The following is a 16,360-nucleotide window of genomic DNA, read 5'->3' as shown; positions in this document are numbered from 1 at the left end:
ACTTCTTTTCGAACCAGCTAAAAAGCCAGAAGGCAAATCCATCTAATGTTCACCGATGTTATATGCCAGGCTTCAAGTCGTATTCAGGGAAGATTCCGAGACAAAAGAGGAAGAATAAGGTACGGTAATCGCTTCGGGAATCATGATTGATGCCTCACATTCAAGGCTCTCAGGTTGTGGCCAACAGTGGCAGACATGGAATGGCGAGCATTAACTGGTAGCAATGCACATATGTTACAGCTACAGCATTATAAGCAGAACATACTTAAATACTGGGGTTTACCGCCTACGATCTACCTATGCCTAAGGAACCATACCTTTCTATGTAGTGCCCATATGACAGGTGAGGTATAATATCTTTGAATAATTAGTGATTTACAGTGGCTAAGGATCAAGTGCCAAGCCAGCAATCATGTTATTGTAATAAAGCGGCAACGCTCCTGGGGGCATACGTAATCTCGTCAGCTAGGTCTGGAATTGTCTGTTGCGGGGTTTGAGCGTCCTATGACTGTATATTATTAAAGACCACTATAGGCCCGGGTACGAACAACTCCGATACTAGAATCTGGAAGTGAATTGCATCTCCTTTTGGACTTCAGTATCTATATCTTCATCTCTCACCTCCTATCACATGTGGAGAAATGTATATCTGCATATACAGCGAATATTTATGACTAGCCTCCCAAAAATGACTCAATATCGAGAGAAAGATATATAGGGTCAACATTACCTGATATCTCCAGCAATATCAACTAATACAGCGCTACTATTGTCACCGTCTGTAGGAGCCAGGGAACCGGTACAGTGATTAACAGTAAGTAGACTCTGGCGATTTCGTTTCTGCTTGTGTTGGATATCGAAATTTGAACATAACGACAATTGATGGATTATACTTCCTACCTAATTTCTTACATTTTACTGTGTGGATTATTCTTTTTTAGTCTACTCCTCGAATCTAATGTGATGGGGTGATATAGATTCACCCGACGATATGGTTATGTCCATAGTAACGTCCGATATGCCTCGTCTACCCGGTATTTCCGTCAAGGCTGACCTTGGGGTAACCGACAGCGAAGCACATTGGATCATTGCCTTCGTCGCATACGATGCCCGCAACGAACTTTATGATTGTATTTATGCAACCTTCACAGAAAATGTATTGAGTTGGACCCGAAAACACCCACGGTGTATCTTGGAAACCATGGAATTTCAAGTCATTTCTCGTTGTCATAGTATCGAAGAGGTGAAACCTCATCTCTGGTATCCAGGACACACATGTTGTTCCATTCCATGGGCGTAAGTTCAGTGATGTGAATGTTGATTTGTTCGGCCTGACAAGTTTATAGATTTGATGTGCTCATGACGTACGAGAATATGGGTTACATCAATGGAAAATCTACAGAGGGAGTCTCATTTGATGATTTATCCCAGCACCTGCTCTATGACAATCCGGAATATGTCACTATTGCTTGCTCTTATTGCATGACTAAAATTTGAGATAAATAGCATCAATACGATCCAGCTTAGCTTTCTTGTGTATGCTGTATCATTGACCGAAGTAGAAGTATTGTAACATTCTAAAGGGACAAAGCCAGAGGGCTGTGCCTACGGGAAGAGCGTGGTTGAAAGAAATACATTTATCTGTCAGGTGAAAAAACCTAGTCTTCGACTCCATTTTCACAGCAGGGAAGCCAAAATTGGCGGATTCGGCTTTCCCCGTCGAGGTGACTTCCATCGCTTTATACATGCAATTTCTCTTGTTTTATGGATAGTCTTGGGTTCCTTTTGGTAGAATTACCTGAGTTCCGGCTCCTTCATAGGGCCACCTATGGAGGTGGTACCCATCTTCAACACTTCAAAGCACTCTTCATAACCTATGTAACTAATTAGCTAGTCATTGCAATTGTCTCATCTCTTCACATACAGGATATTATTTCGTCCTGCGAGATTCGTTGTTCGCAATCAACATAGCCAAGGTACCTTAGGGACTCGGATATATCGACAATATGTGCTACTAGTTCATGCAGCCAGTCGTACAGACTCTCCTTAGAGTCAAAGGCTAAGTAAGTACCTTGATCAAGCGCCTCCAAGGTATACTGACCCAAATCCAGACAACATTCCTTGAATTTCTCCCAGACATTAATGGCATCAGTTTCAGTAGCCATCCGCCGGCTTTGGTTCTGAATACCTACCAATTCGGAGAAGCTTTTTTGGTGCGCCTTTAAGAGGCTGTGGCCGCCTATGGCAAGTAATATGGATGCTGCTCCCTTGGGATCCCCTCGATTTATCGCCGCTTGGCAGTTTTCGAACTGATCTGAAATACAACTCGGACTGAAGATTTGAGCTCTTCCATGATGTGAGCCATTGATGCCATGCAATTCGCGGGGTTCAGGCTGCTGACGAGCATCACCGGGGGTTTCATAGTACGGCTGAGCCGCCTGTCTACTCTCGTCGGCACAACTGCTGTCGAACGTGTTATCCCCTGCTATTCGCCCATTCTCGGAAGGTAACAAAACTTACCAAATTTCTTTGGGTAAATATATCATTTTTCTCCTGTCCTTCAGCTCCATTTCGTAATGGAGAAGCAAATCCGACAATTTGATAAAAGGGTCCGCGTCCGTAACTTCATCCCCAGTTAACGGATTTCGATTGTGTAGCACAATACGCATGCCTTCCCCCTCGCGATCTGTTTCGAATTGCCATCCACTCAACAAACTCAGACGTTCTTCCAGTTCATTCACGTCACTCAGGCGAGGATAGACATATACGGGCCTCAGATATTCAAACTCCATATCTCAAGGTGATGGATTTTAGTCTGGGATTTGTGATTGAAAGATCGGCAGAAATGATTCAATGGAACAAAAATGTCGATGATAAAAACTGTACTAAATATGAAGCTTAGAAGAGGTAGGTAGCAACCTTTTTAATATCTGGTGGAAATCCCTGGTTGCGTACGCTATGTGGCCCATACCTCTTGTGGAGGCGCTTAGGCCTTGTAGTCGATTACTGATTCCTTGGGATATCGTGGTTTTGAAAAAAAAGGACAAGGATGCCAGCTTTAGTGTAATTAAAGAGGTGGCTTGAAAATGAATTAAACACCACTACCTCAAATCATTTCGCTTTAGTTGAACGTTCCTTGGCGCGTGGCTTAAACCAAATCCAGCTAGGTATGAAGCAAAAGGAGGCCGTCTTAGTGGCTTGATTGTGTGGATATATAAATCTTTTAAACAAAAGGTGATGCATAGAATCCATTTCCCCTATCGGGCTGGGCTATGGCTAAGCTAGACCCGTTGGTTCGATAATATACAGGAATTATTGTCTGCGTAGTAGGACCGCAAGGTAAACATCACGTGCATGTGGGTCAAAATCGGATTTTGAGAATGTCCGTAGACTAATATGTTAGATGAAGCGCCGCCATTCTGCTACCTTCGCTAGCGTGTAACCTCCTTGCTAAAGTTTTATATCTCTCCATGGATAGCCCTTTCAAGCAAACGCTGCAATCTTTCGGAAAGGTGCCATTTTTTTGCTAGTGTAACTGCCGAAGCCTGTTTTTGGCGCGGTAAATGGTAACCTACTGGTAATCGTTAGCATGAGCAATAAACCTTTTATTGTGTCTTCATACTTGACTCTCCAAAGTAAATGAGATGCAGAATCCAACACACTGTCTGCAGGTCTGTATCTTCCACGTGTAAATCACAGCGTTCGCCCCCCGAAAGGCTGTCCCGAAATCTTTCCGCTAGATATGGACTCTCTGCGGCGAGGATTGTGCTGTGAACAGGTATGCTCTGATCTCCTATAACTATCTTTGCATCGGAGCCTTTTTTATCAGTCCATGACCTTTTCCGCCTTTCTTGTAATGCATGCCCAATTAAACCTAACAGTGGCATTTTCATCTAGAAATACTGTGTGTCGTTAGGAAGACATAATATATGTGATGATCTCAGCATACAAGTGCGATTATCAAACATCACCATCTGATATATAGTGCTTTGTTAGGCCTGAGTCGAAACGTATCAGTTCTGATATCAAAGCCCAATGGAGGACGCAGGAGCTCACTGTCCTGTTTCTTACTCATTCCGGTTCCGACCTTTGAGAGACAACAGCGTACTACAATGAACATGCCCGATTTACGAATGTAACACCAATAGATATTCAGCCATATTAGGCTGGTAAATAGTTCATACATCCATTGACCCCGAAATAAGTATTTGTTTCGGAAGATTTGTACCGAGTGTGAGGTTGCGTTGAACTATATTGTTGAACATTGACTCTATGCACTGATTGTTACATTATCGTATTTAGCACCGAAGGTGCGGAGGCAAGAGAAACCAGTTATATCCCTCTTAAAATAGGCCGAGGGTAAGTAGCTTCCTTTGTGTTTAACCAAGTAATACTATCACCCTGGGAACTGGAATCATGCGCAGACAGGCTGTCATTCAGAGTGCGGCTTATCTTCTTCACGCAAAATACCTTTCAGGCCGAATTTTATTAACATATTACAAATCACCTAGGCCTAACAGACAAGTGACAGGTCAGTATATACAAAGGACAAAGGTTCATTATGGGTTCCACTGTATCCAGGGAGAAGGCAAGACGGGATAAAGGCTCTCTAATGTACGACTCTCGGCGAGACAATGGGTTAACACTCTATAGAAAGACTGGTTTTTAGATATCTCTGATCATATACGGACGAGTTACATGCTATAAGCGGTATTATGCAACTCATCAAATTGTTTTCAATGATCACTTCCTCCTTTGGCTTGAATGAGAGTGCTTTTACAAACAGGCTATCCGGTGCCTCACACACTGGTTTTAGTGCAGACAGGCGAGGCCCCTGGTGTCCTACCAGGCCACATGACTTTTCTCAGGCCCAGGAAAGCCCCATGGCAGTCACTGTAGACTGTCGCTTACTCATGAGCCAAGTATTGTTCGCAAATATGTCACCTGTATCGGTCTTCAACCTCCCTAACGCTCACCTCGACGTCTTCCGCTCTACTCCAAGACGTCGAGACGAGCGCCGCGGGACGGAGCCCCTGAGTCCTCTGACATGGTGGTCGCCAAAATATATATTGTGGTCAAACTGATGAACCGTCAGCGATCACTACCGGTCCACCACATCGGGAATCCCCGAACGCATGCCACCGCTGCTCGACTCCGTCCCAGAGCCTGTGGGTATCAACCTTATGACACAATTCCTGGAACTCACCACTTGTGGACATCCCCTCTTGCTGACACTCTCCTAGGGACCTACCCGACGTAAGTCAGGATGCCCCCCAAGTGGCCGGCACCGCCAGTCACGACGATGCACATTTCTGAAGCCGTATTCCTCGTTCGCGAGCACTGCCGACGCGTGGGTGCCTTCGCTCAGGAGAACCCCAAATGCCGCGCCACCGCCCAGTATCTGGACGAGGTGATGGGGTCGTGGACGACCTACTTGGCCGAATCCAGCACGAAAATATAGCGATAAACCGACACGACGCCCAAGCGACCCGCGCTCATATTCAATATATCCACGAGCTCCTCAAGCAGACACGATCCCCCGGCGGGGGCCTCCGAGGGACCGATCCAACTACCGGCCGCGCCCCCTTCAGACAGTGCCCCAACCGAGGACATCCCCACCGCCGAGCATGAGCAGTGGGACTCCCATCGGATCCGGATCCGATGGGTTTCTGAGACACCGCCGTACCGCTGCTGGGCGCCCGCCCCTCTGTGCCAGACCATGCAAGCCGCGATCGACAAGACTGCACTGAAGGGGACACTGGTCCGGGCCGCACAGATCCATCCCAGCGGAGAGATCGACCTCTACACCGACAGCCCAAAGGATTATGACCGGCTGGTCCGACACCGGAAGGCGTGGACGTGGCTCCTCCCGCACCACAAACGCGTCCAGGTCGTTAGCAACCTATTCACAATCCTGTTCCACGGGGTTCCGCGAGACTGGTTCTCCAAGCAGAGTCTGGAAAACAGCGAGGCCGGAGAGGCCATCCTTAAAGACAATGCCGCCAAGGTGCCGGACGCGTACATCCTACACGTGGATTGGGCGGGGAGCAACACCATGGGAAAGACGCGCAAAGGGTCCCTGACGGTCAGCCTCCACCGCGCCGAGGACGCCAACCGACTGCTGCGAGGTTTATTCTACCTGCGGAGTCAAACCCTACGGACCGAGTTGTTCGGTCCCCCAGTGGACGTCTGACGCAGTGCTTGCAATGCCAACGTTATGGACACGTCCAGCGCGGCTGCACCTTCTCCACCCGATGCCTGTACGGCGGTGAACAACACCGGAAAGGTGACTGTCCCCAAATCAAGGTAACCCCCGATCGTTTTACATGCTTCAACTGCAAAGGCCCTAATCTTGCCTACGACAAGATGTGCCCGACACGACTCCAAGCGGCTGCCGAAGCCGACTATGCCAGAAAGCACAAGCCGAAATACTTTCCCGAACCAGCGCGGCCGGTGACGTCCCTGCCTATCGGACCTCCGCTGCTGACATCCAATCCCAGCGGGGACTCTGAGCAGCGGAGGAACCCGATCCCGCCGAATCCAGTCCGGAGATGCGGAAGAAAGCCAAGAAGGTGGTGGAGACCAATCTCACAATCACATCAACACCGCTGCCGGAAGGCGCACAGCGAAATCTGCGCCGACGAGCGATTACCCACGCCCACGAGGTCTGCCTGGCCAACTCGGCCACCTCGGACCACTCAGAAAGCACCGAGCCGGAATTAGACCAGACAGAACCGTCAGGGACGATCTCCCAAGCCGAAAGCTCCGAGCAGTCCGAAGAATCTAATCCGTCCAGGCGGTCGGACACAGATGCGCTGTCAGCCCCGGAGAACTCGGAGCCAGACAGAGATGGCAACTTAGAGATCCCAGACCGGGAGGAGGTCCAGCAATCCTCGGCCTCGGATACGGACACACGACCTGAACAGCAAACGAGCAGCGCGAAGAAACGACGATCAACGCGCCTCCAGGAGGAACTAATCAAACGCCGAAGAACCACAGGCCCGAGAGAAATACCCCAACCAACGCCTGAACAACGGCGAAAGACCCGAGCAGGCTGGACGCCCAGGCGGAAAGCCGAACATGCAGGTCGTATGGCGGCATTGGGAATGACCAGCAATTGAAGACCACTGACCAGCGCACAACACACCCCACGAAATGCCCAGAAGAGGCAAGGGGAGCATACGGGGCCGACCGACGGACGCGACCCCAGCTCTGCCCCCGCCCGACTCCGGTCCACCAGGAACGCTACGCGTCTTACCAGGCGTACACACCACCTCTACAGGGACCGAGCGGGCTCGAGTTTACGGCAGAAGCAAAAGCGAAACTTCTGTCTTAGGTGTTCTTCCCGCCACCACCATCCGCAAACCTCGACGATATCAGGAACTACAAATACCCGGAACTGCTGCAGAATCCCGACATTATCCAAAGCGAAGTGCTACAGTCGATCAACAGACCGGGGGAGGACAAAGACCCTTGCCCAGACGATATCACCAACCGGTTCCTCCAGGCCACGGCGGGCCTGGTCGCACCGATTCTGACAGAAATCTACAACGAATCGCTGCGGCAAGTCTATTGCCTGACACACTTCCGCAAGGCACGTACCGCTGCCTTGCGCAAACCGGGGAAAGACGACTACTTGAAACCGAAATCATACCGGCCTATCGCGCTCCTAAACATAATCGCTAAGGTGCTCGAAGGGACTCTGGCCCTACGGCTATCGTTCTTCGCAGAAGAATATAAACTTCTCCTAGGCAATCACTTTCGCGGACGGAAGGGACAGGTCACCGAGACAGTACTTCACACGGTGATGGAAATTATCAGCAGAGTATGGAAACGAGGCCAAACCGCGTCAGCACTGCTCCTAGACATTTCAGGAGCCTTCGACAACGTCTCACACCAACAGCTCCTGCACAACCTCCGCAAACGACGAATCCCAGTCGTAATCGTTAACTGGATGGCCTCATTTCTCAGGGAGCGCTACACGACACTAGAACTGCCAGAGGTCTCCTGTCCAGAATCGATGGTTGACACGGGAATCCCCCAAGGGTCGCCGCTGTCCCCGATTCTTTACTTATTCTACAACGCGGATATGATGGACGCAGATGAAGAAACGACAAACATCGGATACATTGACGACACTACAATGGTCGCAGCAGGCCCGACACCGGTGGAAAACTGCCGAACTCTACGGAAGGCATTTCTCAATACCCGCGAACCGTGGTCACGGACACACGTCTCGGTCTTCGCCCCGGGGAAGTTTGCACTGGTCCACTTCCAAACAAAGACCGCCGAACAATCACGGAAACCCTAAACCTAGGCCGAGGCCGCGTGGTGGCCCCCAGCGACTCAGCCAAGCTCCTCGGAGTAGTGCTAGACAGACAGCTCGACTTTCAGACACATCTACAGCAGATCGATACCAAATGCAGTAAGGGGCTACAGGCAATCACATAGTTAGGAGGGTCGAAACGGGGTCCGTCCCTGGAGGACAAGCGACAGGTGTACAACGCGTGCGTAGCACCCGTGGTACTCTACGGGGCTTCCGTCTGGCAGCACCCACGGCCCCCCAAGAAGAAAAGGATGCACGACAGGCAGCCGCGAACACTGGACACTATTCAACGACGGGCTGGGCACAGCGTCTCAGGCGGCTTTAAGGTCGTCAGCAGGGACATATTCGACGCGGAGCTTCACCTACTACCCATAACCTAACGGCTCCGAAGAAACCGCCTGACCACGCTGATGAGAATTGCCACAACCCCCGCATACCGACGAATCCCCAGGCAGCGCGCTTTCAGCCGGAACCAAGCTCTACATTCTGCGCTGGAGGCGACTGAAGAGGAGCTCCACCTACAGGCTGACATAGACGCCTCGCGAATGGAGATTATAACCGCATGTATCGTGCCCCCGTGGTGGGAACTGCCCCATGTAGAGATCGGAAATTGGAAAACAGAAGCGCTAACACACCACGGCATCCACTGTATCGCATATCCTGTGGTGCCAAAAGTCTCCGCCGACGGCTCAGGACACCACGGCGAGACCGGGACCGCTGCAGTTTGTCTGGACCCAAGAACCTATTGAGAAGCGTACCTAGGGCCAGACCGACACGCTCCGAAACCCCAAACAGGGGTCTGGCCAATATCTAATCAAGCAAATCGCATGCCTTCTTGGGGAGAGGCGCCAACAAGGGTGGCTAACGACCTTCTAGTGGATTCCGGCTCACGTAGGGGTTCCGGGAAATGAACTCGCAGATGAAATGGCGAAACGGGCAACGGGGTGGCGCCCTGCACTCGGCACAAGTGACGGTCCGCGCGCGAAGGGGATCCCAGGGCTGGACCTGGCACCCCAACAATCTGCGGCAGACCGGTGGATTCGAACCACAATTAGAGGAATGGGAAGATAACTGGCAAGGCAGGGGCCCAAGGCTCCCGGCAAGGAGCTACACGACCTAGAACCGACGATCCGAAGCAAGGACCGGATAATCTACAGCGGTATGACACCGAGTGAGCGCAGCGTGTTATTTCAGACGAGAAGCAACAAAATAGGCCCCAACGGGTGGCTGGCAAGGGCCGCAAGGATCAAACGCGCAGATACTGATCGATACCCGCGGTGCCGCAGTGCACCCGAAACCCGGCACCATCTACTAATCACATGCCCAGCGTACAGGAAGCTGATGATCAAGAAATGGTTTGACTCCCAATCCTGTCCACAGAATCTCAAAGAATCTCTCAACAACCCGAAGCACACGCTGCGTACAGCTCGGTTTCTGCTACAAACAGCACCACTACGGCCATACGGAGAATACGACGACGACGACGACAATGACAGTGGGGATGATGACGTTGTGGACAGCAGTGATTCAGACACCAGTGGCAGCGGGTTAACCTGATCTGCGGTAGGGTGAGGCCACGGAATAGGGAAAGCAGCCGGCTATAATCGCCGCTTGCTCAAACCCCTTTGGTATCCGCCATCGATCTGTGTATGACAATATCTACATATAATATCTACGCCCAATTACAGACACAACGGTCGATGCGAGCTACTTGGTTAAGCTGGGGATGGAACAAGGGAACGGGTGCAGGGGAAGGGAACTGAAATAATTTGAAACCGCACGAAGGCCGCGAGTCTTCCATTATCTAGCTAGAATAACCCTGTACATACCTAAGTTAGTCCTCCGGCTGGCCAACTTGCCGTCGACGACCCGAGAAGAGCCCTAAAAGGGGCTGCATTCGGCTATAATGCATTTCTCCCTCTCTCTCTGTCACCTGTATCTAATTACTCTGGTTCTTGTGAGAAGCTTTCAGCCGCCCTCTTATTAAAATCCTCTAGAGAATTTATAAATTTGGCGCGGGATGTGGTTGGCCGGGATGTGGTTGGCCGGGATGTGGTTGGCCGGGATGTGGTTGGCCGGGGTTTTGTCCGCGAACCAAGGAACAGATAGCAAGTTGCCCAGGCACGCTTGACCTCCTCCGGTGTCGCAACTTTGTCGTATGAACTAAAGATCTCTGCGAGCGTCTCGTAGTGACTATCCTCTAATGATTCATTAGAGATGCCTTGCTTCTCCTCAAGAAGACTGAGCCCTTCCAGTGTTGAGGGTAAGTGAGCCGAGGTATAGAAATGGCCACCGACAACTAAAGAATCATCTGGTGTGAAGACAGCGTGTGGACATGATGGGGGCATGATACTAAACAGATGTCAGATAGAATAATTGCAAGACATAGGGTAACTTACAATAGATCACCTGGTCGTAGCTCCACTCGAATCCAGCCACCGTCGTATCCGTTGAACTGTTCCGACCCAAGTAGTGCCAGTAAGCGAACCGCATTAAGATTGATCGTGGAAGGGAAATAGACAATCTTGCGGCCATGAAGGACGTACAACCACGTGAGTGCTGCACCAATGTCAACATGGATTGGAGATATACAATCTCTTGTACTTAGAAGCAGGAACTCCTTATGTCGATTGACCCAGGTAGAGCCTGTTTTTCCGATGGTAGTCTGACCGTCTCCTGCAATCCGCCGAATCAAGTCAGAGTCGCTAATAGGAGTTGGGCAACAGTCGCTTATTCTATTCTCAATGTCAAGACAATTCAATGCCGTTCGCGAATCTTTTTCCCAGTGCTTGATAATATTTTCGACCAATCGCCTCTCAGTGCGTTTGGCTTCCTCGTCAATCGAGTAATCATACACGTCAACCCACTTCTGACGGTTCTCCCGCATAAACGTCCAAAATGTATCCCATGATACTTTTGGATGACTGATGGAGCGAGTAGCAGTTGACTGAAAAAGAAGTGGACGGGAAAATTGCATTTTCAGATGCCTTGTTAAGTCTTCAGTATTGTCGAACGTGATAACATCTTCCACAACTTTTGATGGATCTCTATACAGAGCCGTGATCAAGTCGAGACCACCCCGTTGAAACTCTGCTCTCAGCTTTGCTGTGTACTGAGACCTGGTATTAGCCCATCTTGCGGTTTGATCGAGTTTCCGGATAAATGAACGTAAAGATTCTGCGCCTGGGTTGTTAAAGGTATTGAAATTAAGATCATAAGTCCCCCAACCAGGAACTAACAATTCTTCAAGTTCGCGCGTCTTCTGCCGCTTTCGCTTGCTTGAAGCTGCCCAGTCCCTAGTATTAGTGTTTTCGGCTGCAGGGGAGGTTGACATGGCTAATAAGCGGTGAGATTCTCGTGGAATATTCGTCAAAAGGTTATCAAAATTTGGACTCGAGGACTTGTGGTTGACAGGAATACGACAGCTGTCCAGTGTTGCCCAGTGAGCACAAATCATGCCCACTGGGCGCAGAAAAAGTTCATTGGGCGCAGCATGATACCTGAAATTGGGACTAAAATCAGGGAGACAACGAATTTGTGACAGGTCGAGGACCGTGCCCATTGGGCGCAAAGTATGCCAACTGGGCGCAAGCAGGTACAAACGGACCATCTCGGAAATGAAACTTTCATCCCTGTCACCTTTGGTTGCCACGTAGACAATCGTGCCTCATGGTCCGGGCTGCCAAGGAGTCTACGAGCTCAGACCCTTCCTTTTTCTTTCTCTTTTCTGAGTTGACTCTCCTCGTCCTTTCGATCCCTCCTATCTTTGTCTCTTTCCAGTTCGATTTCTGTGTACATATCTTTGACATTCGTCCTCCTCCAGCCAGTCGACAGTTCATATGCCCGTCTGTAGTCAAGCACATTGTGATTGCGAAGTCAAGCTATTCAACTGCATCACATGCGGCTACCGAATTTGCGCAACATTGAAACGTTATATTTGCTGGTGTTCTTGCAGTTGGGCCATTTTTTTCTTGTTGTTTCAAAACCCTCCAACCTCCAGCACGTGCCTAGCTATGGCTATTCCTATGGTAGTAAGCTAAGCAGTCCAAGATTTAATGCACACATATACCTTGAAGTTTCCAACCGCATTTAAACTGGACCCGGAGGTCAATTCGAGTACCAAGCTATCCACCCAGTACTCTGACCGTCCCAACCAAATGAGATTGGACGTCGGTAGGCTGCATATCTACGTTTCGTTTTCCCCTCTCTATTGAAAAATGTCATTTCTAACTGTGCTCTATAAATAGATACAACAACACCTCACAAATAGGACATAAGAGTATCCGTTATCCGACCACATCGAGGCGATCTTTCCCTTATTGCAGAAGATGCCAAATAATCCCGAGCCATCGTATCCTATGTTTTCATGTTGCCTTCCTGAAGCCCGTCAGTGTTTATAAACCAAACTTACACCTGTGAAGAGTTTAATATCCGGTGGTCAATGGGGGAGAACCTTGGGAACACGTTACAATCACTTAGTTGGCTTTTGAATACATCCATGCCTTGCTCAGTTCTTCTCTTTATAATTACTTTCTAGAGGCAAATCCTAGCCAAAGCAGCTGGCGTTGGAAGTCTTAATACGAGGAATTAATCCACTAGTCCCACCCAATAAAAAGGTCATATTCTAGTTGTCTGATACGATGCAATATAAGTGAAAATTGTGGCATGAACTGAATAGGACATCTGATGCGTCAGGAGGAACAGAAAGTAAAACTTTAAACCCTGCCCAGGGCAGCAATTATTCTAACTAATCACCGAATTCTATAAAGATCTCGTACACTTAGGAATCTTAGTCCCTGAAAGTGAATAGCTTATATCATTTACATCAAGTACTGCTCTAGAGTGCTCGATAATTTTAATTCACTTGTTGGGAAACAAATCGAATGGATACACGGTTTTATGGCGTTACTACAATCATGATTTACAAATTAAAGAACGCCCCCTAGTTGTTCCTGATATCTAGCCAGCGTTGGCCTATTCATAAAAACACTTTCCCGTAGCACTGTACTAAACAGAAGAAACAGTCTTCACATTATTCGGTAGATGTTAATCTGCAGCTATGTAGAGAGACACAAAACTTGATTAATAAGCACAGCAACTCGAGGAAACCAGTTCATATTAGTGTCAGTACAGTGTACTTGTCTTCCTCACTTTCTGGCTTGGTATTCTGTGCGTAAAGGCTGATGTGGCTGTAACATGAGCCCTCAATAAGTGGAATGTATGATAGATGAAAAGCGTCAAGTAATTGATCTTTGCACTTCATTTACCAACTGCCCTAGCAATGATCGGAGCGCATCCAGTAACGTAGTATACCAATGATAGGCGTCACTTTCCCGATATAGCGAAACGTAACACTCACGGATATATAATGACAACGAGAACAGTGCATGAAGCTTTGTTACCAGTTCACCTGCTATTTTGCGGTTATATTGACGTGCTTGTGTCATCCTTGCAAGCTCATAGAACATCCAACCAATGTTTAAAAATGATTCATGGGTCCTAAAACTCAAATGGTCGACTTGTAGTCTAGCAACGATCTCAAGAAAGTTGTCAACATCGCGCAGAAAGAGCCATGTGCTGATTGCGATTGGAAAAGTAAGGAGTAAGGCCTCATCGTGTGAAATACCCTGTGCCCTTGAGTGCGTGTAATTTCGTATCTGAGCGTTTGTACACTTCCGAGAACTTCCTATGCCCAGCCAAGCAAAGAAATATTTTATTAACATTTCATCAGGCATTCCCCTATGAGGAAAGTCTTGAAGATGGTTGGCCATACAGAGCATCACAGGGGTGATTTCTTTTTCATCACCACCAGCAGTGTTTATAATAGCATTCTGAACTGCTTTTGCACAATATAGCGGGGACCTCCTACGAAAAGGATGTTCCGTATATCGTACCAAACTGAGCCAGAGACCAATCCCAAGAGAAAAGCTGACTGGTTCAGTACAATTGAGGAGAGCTGATACTAAGCTTTTGATCTTCTGTACCATTTCAGGATCCGTAACATTCCCGTTAAGGAAGGCACGTATGTCTGTACAAACACGCAGCTCTGGGCGCACGCGGACGAGGAGGAGACCTCTTTTTGCCATGTTAGCGCCTACTTCGACACAACGGAATCAACTACTTACTCGACGCCGGAGATGATGGATATTTCATTTAAGGTCGAAAGGCGGCTCATGTCAAGCACTCTTTTGCATTGATCTCAGGCTGGTCCTAAGCTATAAAGAATACCAAATGTTGCAGCGTGGTATAAACAGGAAAAATACAAAAGGTAGTACATTCTGACAGTCAATATAGGGGGCCTCCGGTTCTTAAGAGAGGTCTGGCAGAGCTAAAATGAACCCATCGCACGGACTCGGAACTAGACAGGGACCAGGCCTAACCGCCTTGACTAAGTCTCGGCATAACTGCACGATCAGGTCCTCCGGCTTCAAACTGTCTTTATACCCTTCTTCCATTATAGACCACCTTAAGAGATCCGAAACATTCCAATCCATGATGAAGAGACGCTATCCTGCGGCAATAGCTTCCGTCTTAAGTAGCGGTACCATGAGTTACAGACTAGAGCAACCGATTCATCTGAAGCTATGTATAATATATTATGTTATAGCTAGTACAACTACTGGATAATGGAATTAATCTTACCCTTCTTCGCAAGCTCGTTTGAGTCACATGATCCAGTTTCTTTGGAAATACAGCACGAACGCAATAATATGGGAAACCCGAGGCTCAGTAACAACGATCTCTAGTATGTGTGAACTATACTGCGCCCTTCTACGACTGCATAAGGATAATAACACAACCCAGGTCAGATAGCCAATATGACATAATACATTGCGAGTCCATGTAATGCGAAGGTAAAGAGCTCAAAAGTGGTCTATATTGGTGAATGTCTCTTTAACGCGTACTATGATGACTTGTTGTCCCATGAAGGCATAGTCACACAGCAGTGCTATCCAACGGGGTGGCACCGCTTATTCTGAAAGCCCTAGACAGGGTCAGTCGACCGATCATAGTATTTATCGAGCACTTACAAAGAGCAGACTCGGCGTTCGCCAATGGCCCGTTTGATTATTGCAATATAGCGTCCAATTCTTGGGTCACGCCTGAGTTCCTTAACAATACCAGGCTGGTAGAGTAAGGGATGGAGCTTGGATGCTTCGGATTTAAGCTGGTCATCCGCTATAGTTACTCGCAATGTGATCTCTTTGCCGCTTTTATTCATCAGTTTGATATCTAAAGCATGGCCAGTATCTACTTACAGCTTATCATTAGCGTAGAAGTACTCCATCCATGAAATATCAAAGGGCTGATTCAAGTCGGCATACCTAGTGGCATCCAAGCTATCATACAGATGAGGTATGATTTTAACTGTGAAACAGTTGATACCTCCCAATGGGAATTCATTTTGAGACGAACTTTGGCAATGTGCCACCGAGTGATTGGGTTCTACCATTGTTTCAGCGCTATATCGGAAACTAATGGTTTATTACGCAACCAGTAAGAGTGTATATCAGTCGGTTCTCGTTTCCTCGATGGAGATAGACACATTCAAAAGATATGAAGGTTCTGTAGATAAATTTTCACCTCCTCAGGGGACGTCTTTCGGTCAACGGTTTCCTTTCCGGATGATTCGGAAAAAGAGGCCAAAACAAATTTTGCAACAACTGACAGTCTAAGGTGGGGTTACAGTGTAACGCCGTTTCGGAGGGATGCCTGCGCCTACTACCGATAGCCATGGGCATCTTCCCGCATCATAGTCTCGAATTTAGCGGAATGGGGACTTCGGGTAACTGACTTATTTATTGGGGACTTGGCTGTGACCAATACGTATTGCGTAGGTTCCATGGCTATGCCACTGGATACGGGTCCCTTCCAAAACCATATTTTTAAAGGACTAATCAGATTTTGTACACATCAAGGCTTTGGCTACTAGATCAGCATGGGGTTCCATCTTGTACGTTTGGTCAATAAACAATTTTTTTTTTTTTTCCAAATCTAACTTGATGCTTTCCTGGCCCAGAAAGTTCAGGCTGC

At 48.3% G+C, this 16,360-nt stretch overlaps 5 protein-coding genes across 5 annotated transcripts; 2 read left to right on the top strand and 3 right to left on the bottom strand.

The window, feature by feature from the left end:
* Positions 1–991: 991 nt before the first annotated feature.
* On the top strand, positions 992–1,300 carry BDV37DRAFT_277083 (uncharacterized protein; the record flags this gene model as incomplete). The annotated part of the gene is made up of 1 exon (XM_032085685.1): positions 992–1,300. The coding sequence occupies one exon, from the start codon at positions 992–994 to the stop codon at positions 1,298–1,300; it is 309 nt and encodes a 102-aa protein (XP_031934556.1).
* Positions 1,301–1,794: 494 nt separating this feature from the next.
* BDV37DRAFT_289596 (uncharacterized protein) lies at positions 1,795–2,792 on the bottom strand (the record flags this gene model as incomplete). The annotated part of the gene is made up of 3 exons (XM_032088505.1): positions 1,795–1,874; positions 1,925–2,463; positions 2,521–2,792. 3 exons carry the CDS (start codon positions 2,790–2,792, stop codon positions 1,795–1,797), a joined length of 891 nt encoding a protein of 296 aa, XP_031934555.1.
* A 2,452-nt stretch (positions 2,793–5,244) lies between these two features.
* Positions 5,245–6,463, top strand: BDV37DRAFT_266183 (uncharacterized protein). Its single transcript, XM_032083884.1, has 3 exons — positions 5,245–5,410; positions 5,486–5,634; positions 5,788–6,463. Exons 1-3 carry the CDS (start codon positions 5,267–5,269, stop codon positions 6,191–6,193), a joined length of 699 nt encoding a protein of 232 aa, XP_031934554.1. The 5' UTR covers positions 5,245–5,266; the 3' UTR covers positions 6,194–6,463.
* Positions 6,464–10,269: 3,806 nt separating this feature from the next.
* On the bottom strand, positions 10,270–11,660 carry BDV37DRAFT_289591 (uncharacterized protein; the record flags this gene model as incomplete). Its single annotated transcript, XM_032088504.1, has 2 exons — positions 10,270–10,678; positions 10,726–11,660. The coding sequence occupies 2 exons, from the start codon at positions 11,658–11,660 to the stop codon at positions 10,270–10,272; spliced, it is 1,344 nt and encodes a 447-aa protein (XP_031934553.1).
* Positions 11,661–15,262: 3,602 nt separating this feature from the next.
* On the bottom strand, positions 15,263–15,779 carry BDV37DRAFT_289590 (uncharacterized protein; the record flags this gene model as incomplete). The annotated part of the gene is made up of 3 exons (XM_032088503.1): positions 15,263–15,311; positions 15,358–15,537; positions 15,586–15,779. The coding sequence occupies 3 exons, from the start codon at positions 15,777–15,779 to the stop codon at positions 15,263–15,265; spliced, it is 423 nt and encodes a 140-aa protein (XP_031934552.1).
* Between the last annotated feature and the right edge of the window lie 581 nt (positions 15,780–16,360).

Source organism: Aspergillus pseudonomiae (genome assembly GCF_009193645.1).
Source record: "Aspergillus pseudonomiae strain CBS 119388 unplaced genomic scaffold BDV37scaffold_171, whole genome shotgun sequence".
NCBI lineage: Eukaryota > Fungi > Ascomycota > Eurotiomycetes > Eurotiales > Aspergillaceae > Aspergillus > Aspergillus pseudonomiae.
The sequence above is the reverse complement of the archived record's forward strand: the minus strand, read 5'-3'. Positions and strand labels throughout refer to the sequence as shown.

What these genes read in the sequence shown, in the direction of transcription:
- BDV37DRAFT_266183 (XM_032083884.1), top strand. Translation starts at nt 5,267, where the DNA reads ATGCCCCCCAAGTGGCCGGCACCGCCAGTCACGACGATGCACATTTCT. An exon ending in CCGCCCAGTATCTGGACGAG is followed by an intron (nt 5,411 to 5,485) that starts GTGATGGGGTCG and finishes ACGACGCCCAAG; the next exon opens with CGACCCGCGCTCATATTCAA. An exon ending in CCCACCGCCGAGCATGAGCA is followed by an intron (nt 5,635 to 5,787) that starts GTGGGACTCCCA and finishes GATCCATCCCAG; the next exon opens with CGGAGAGATCGACCTCTACA.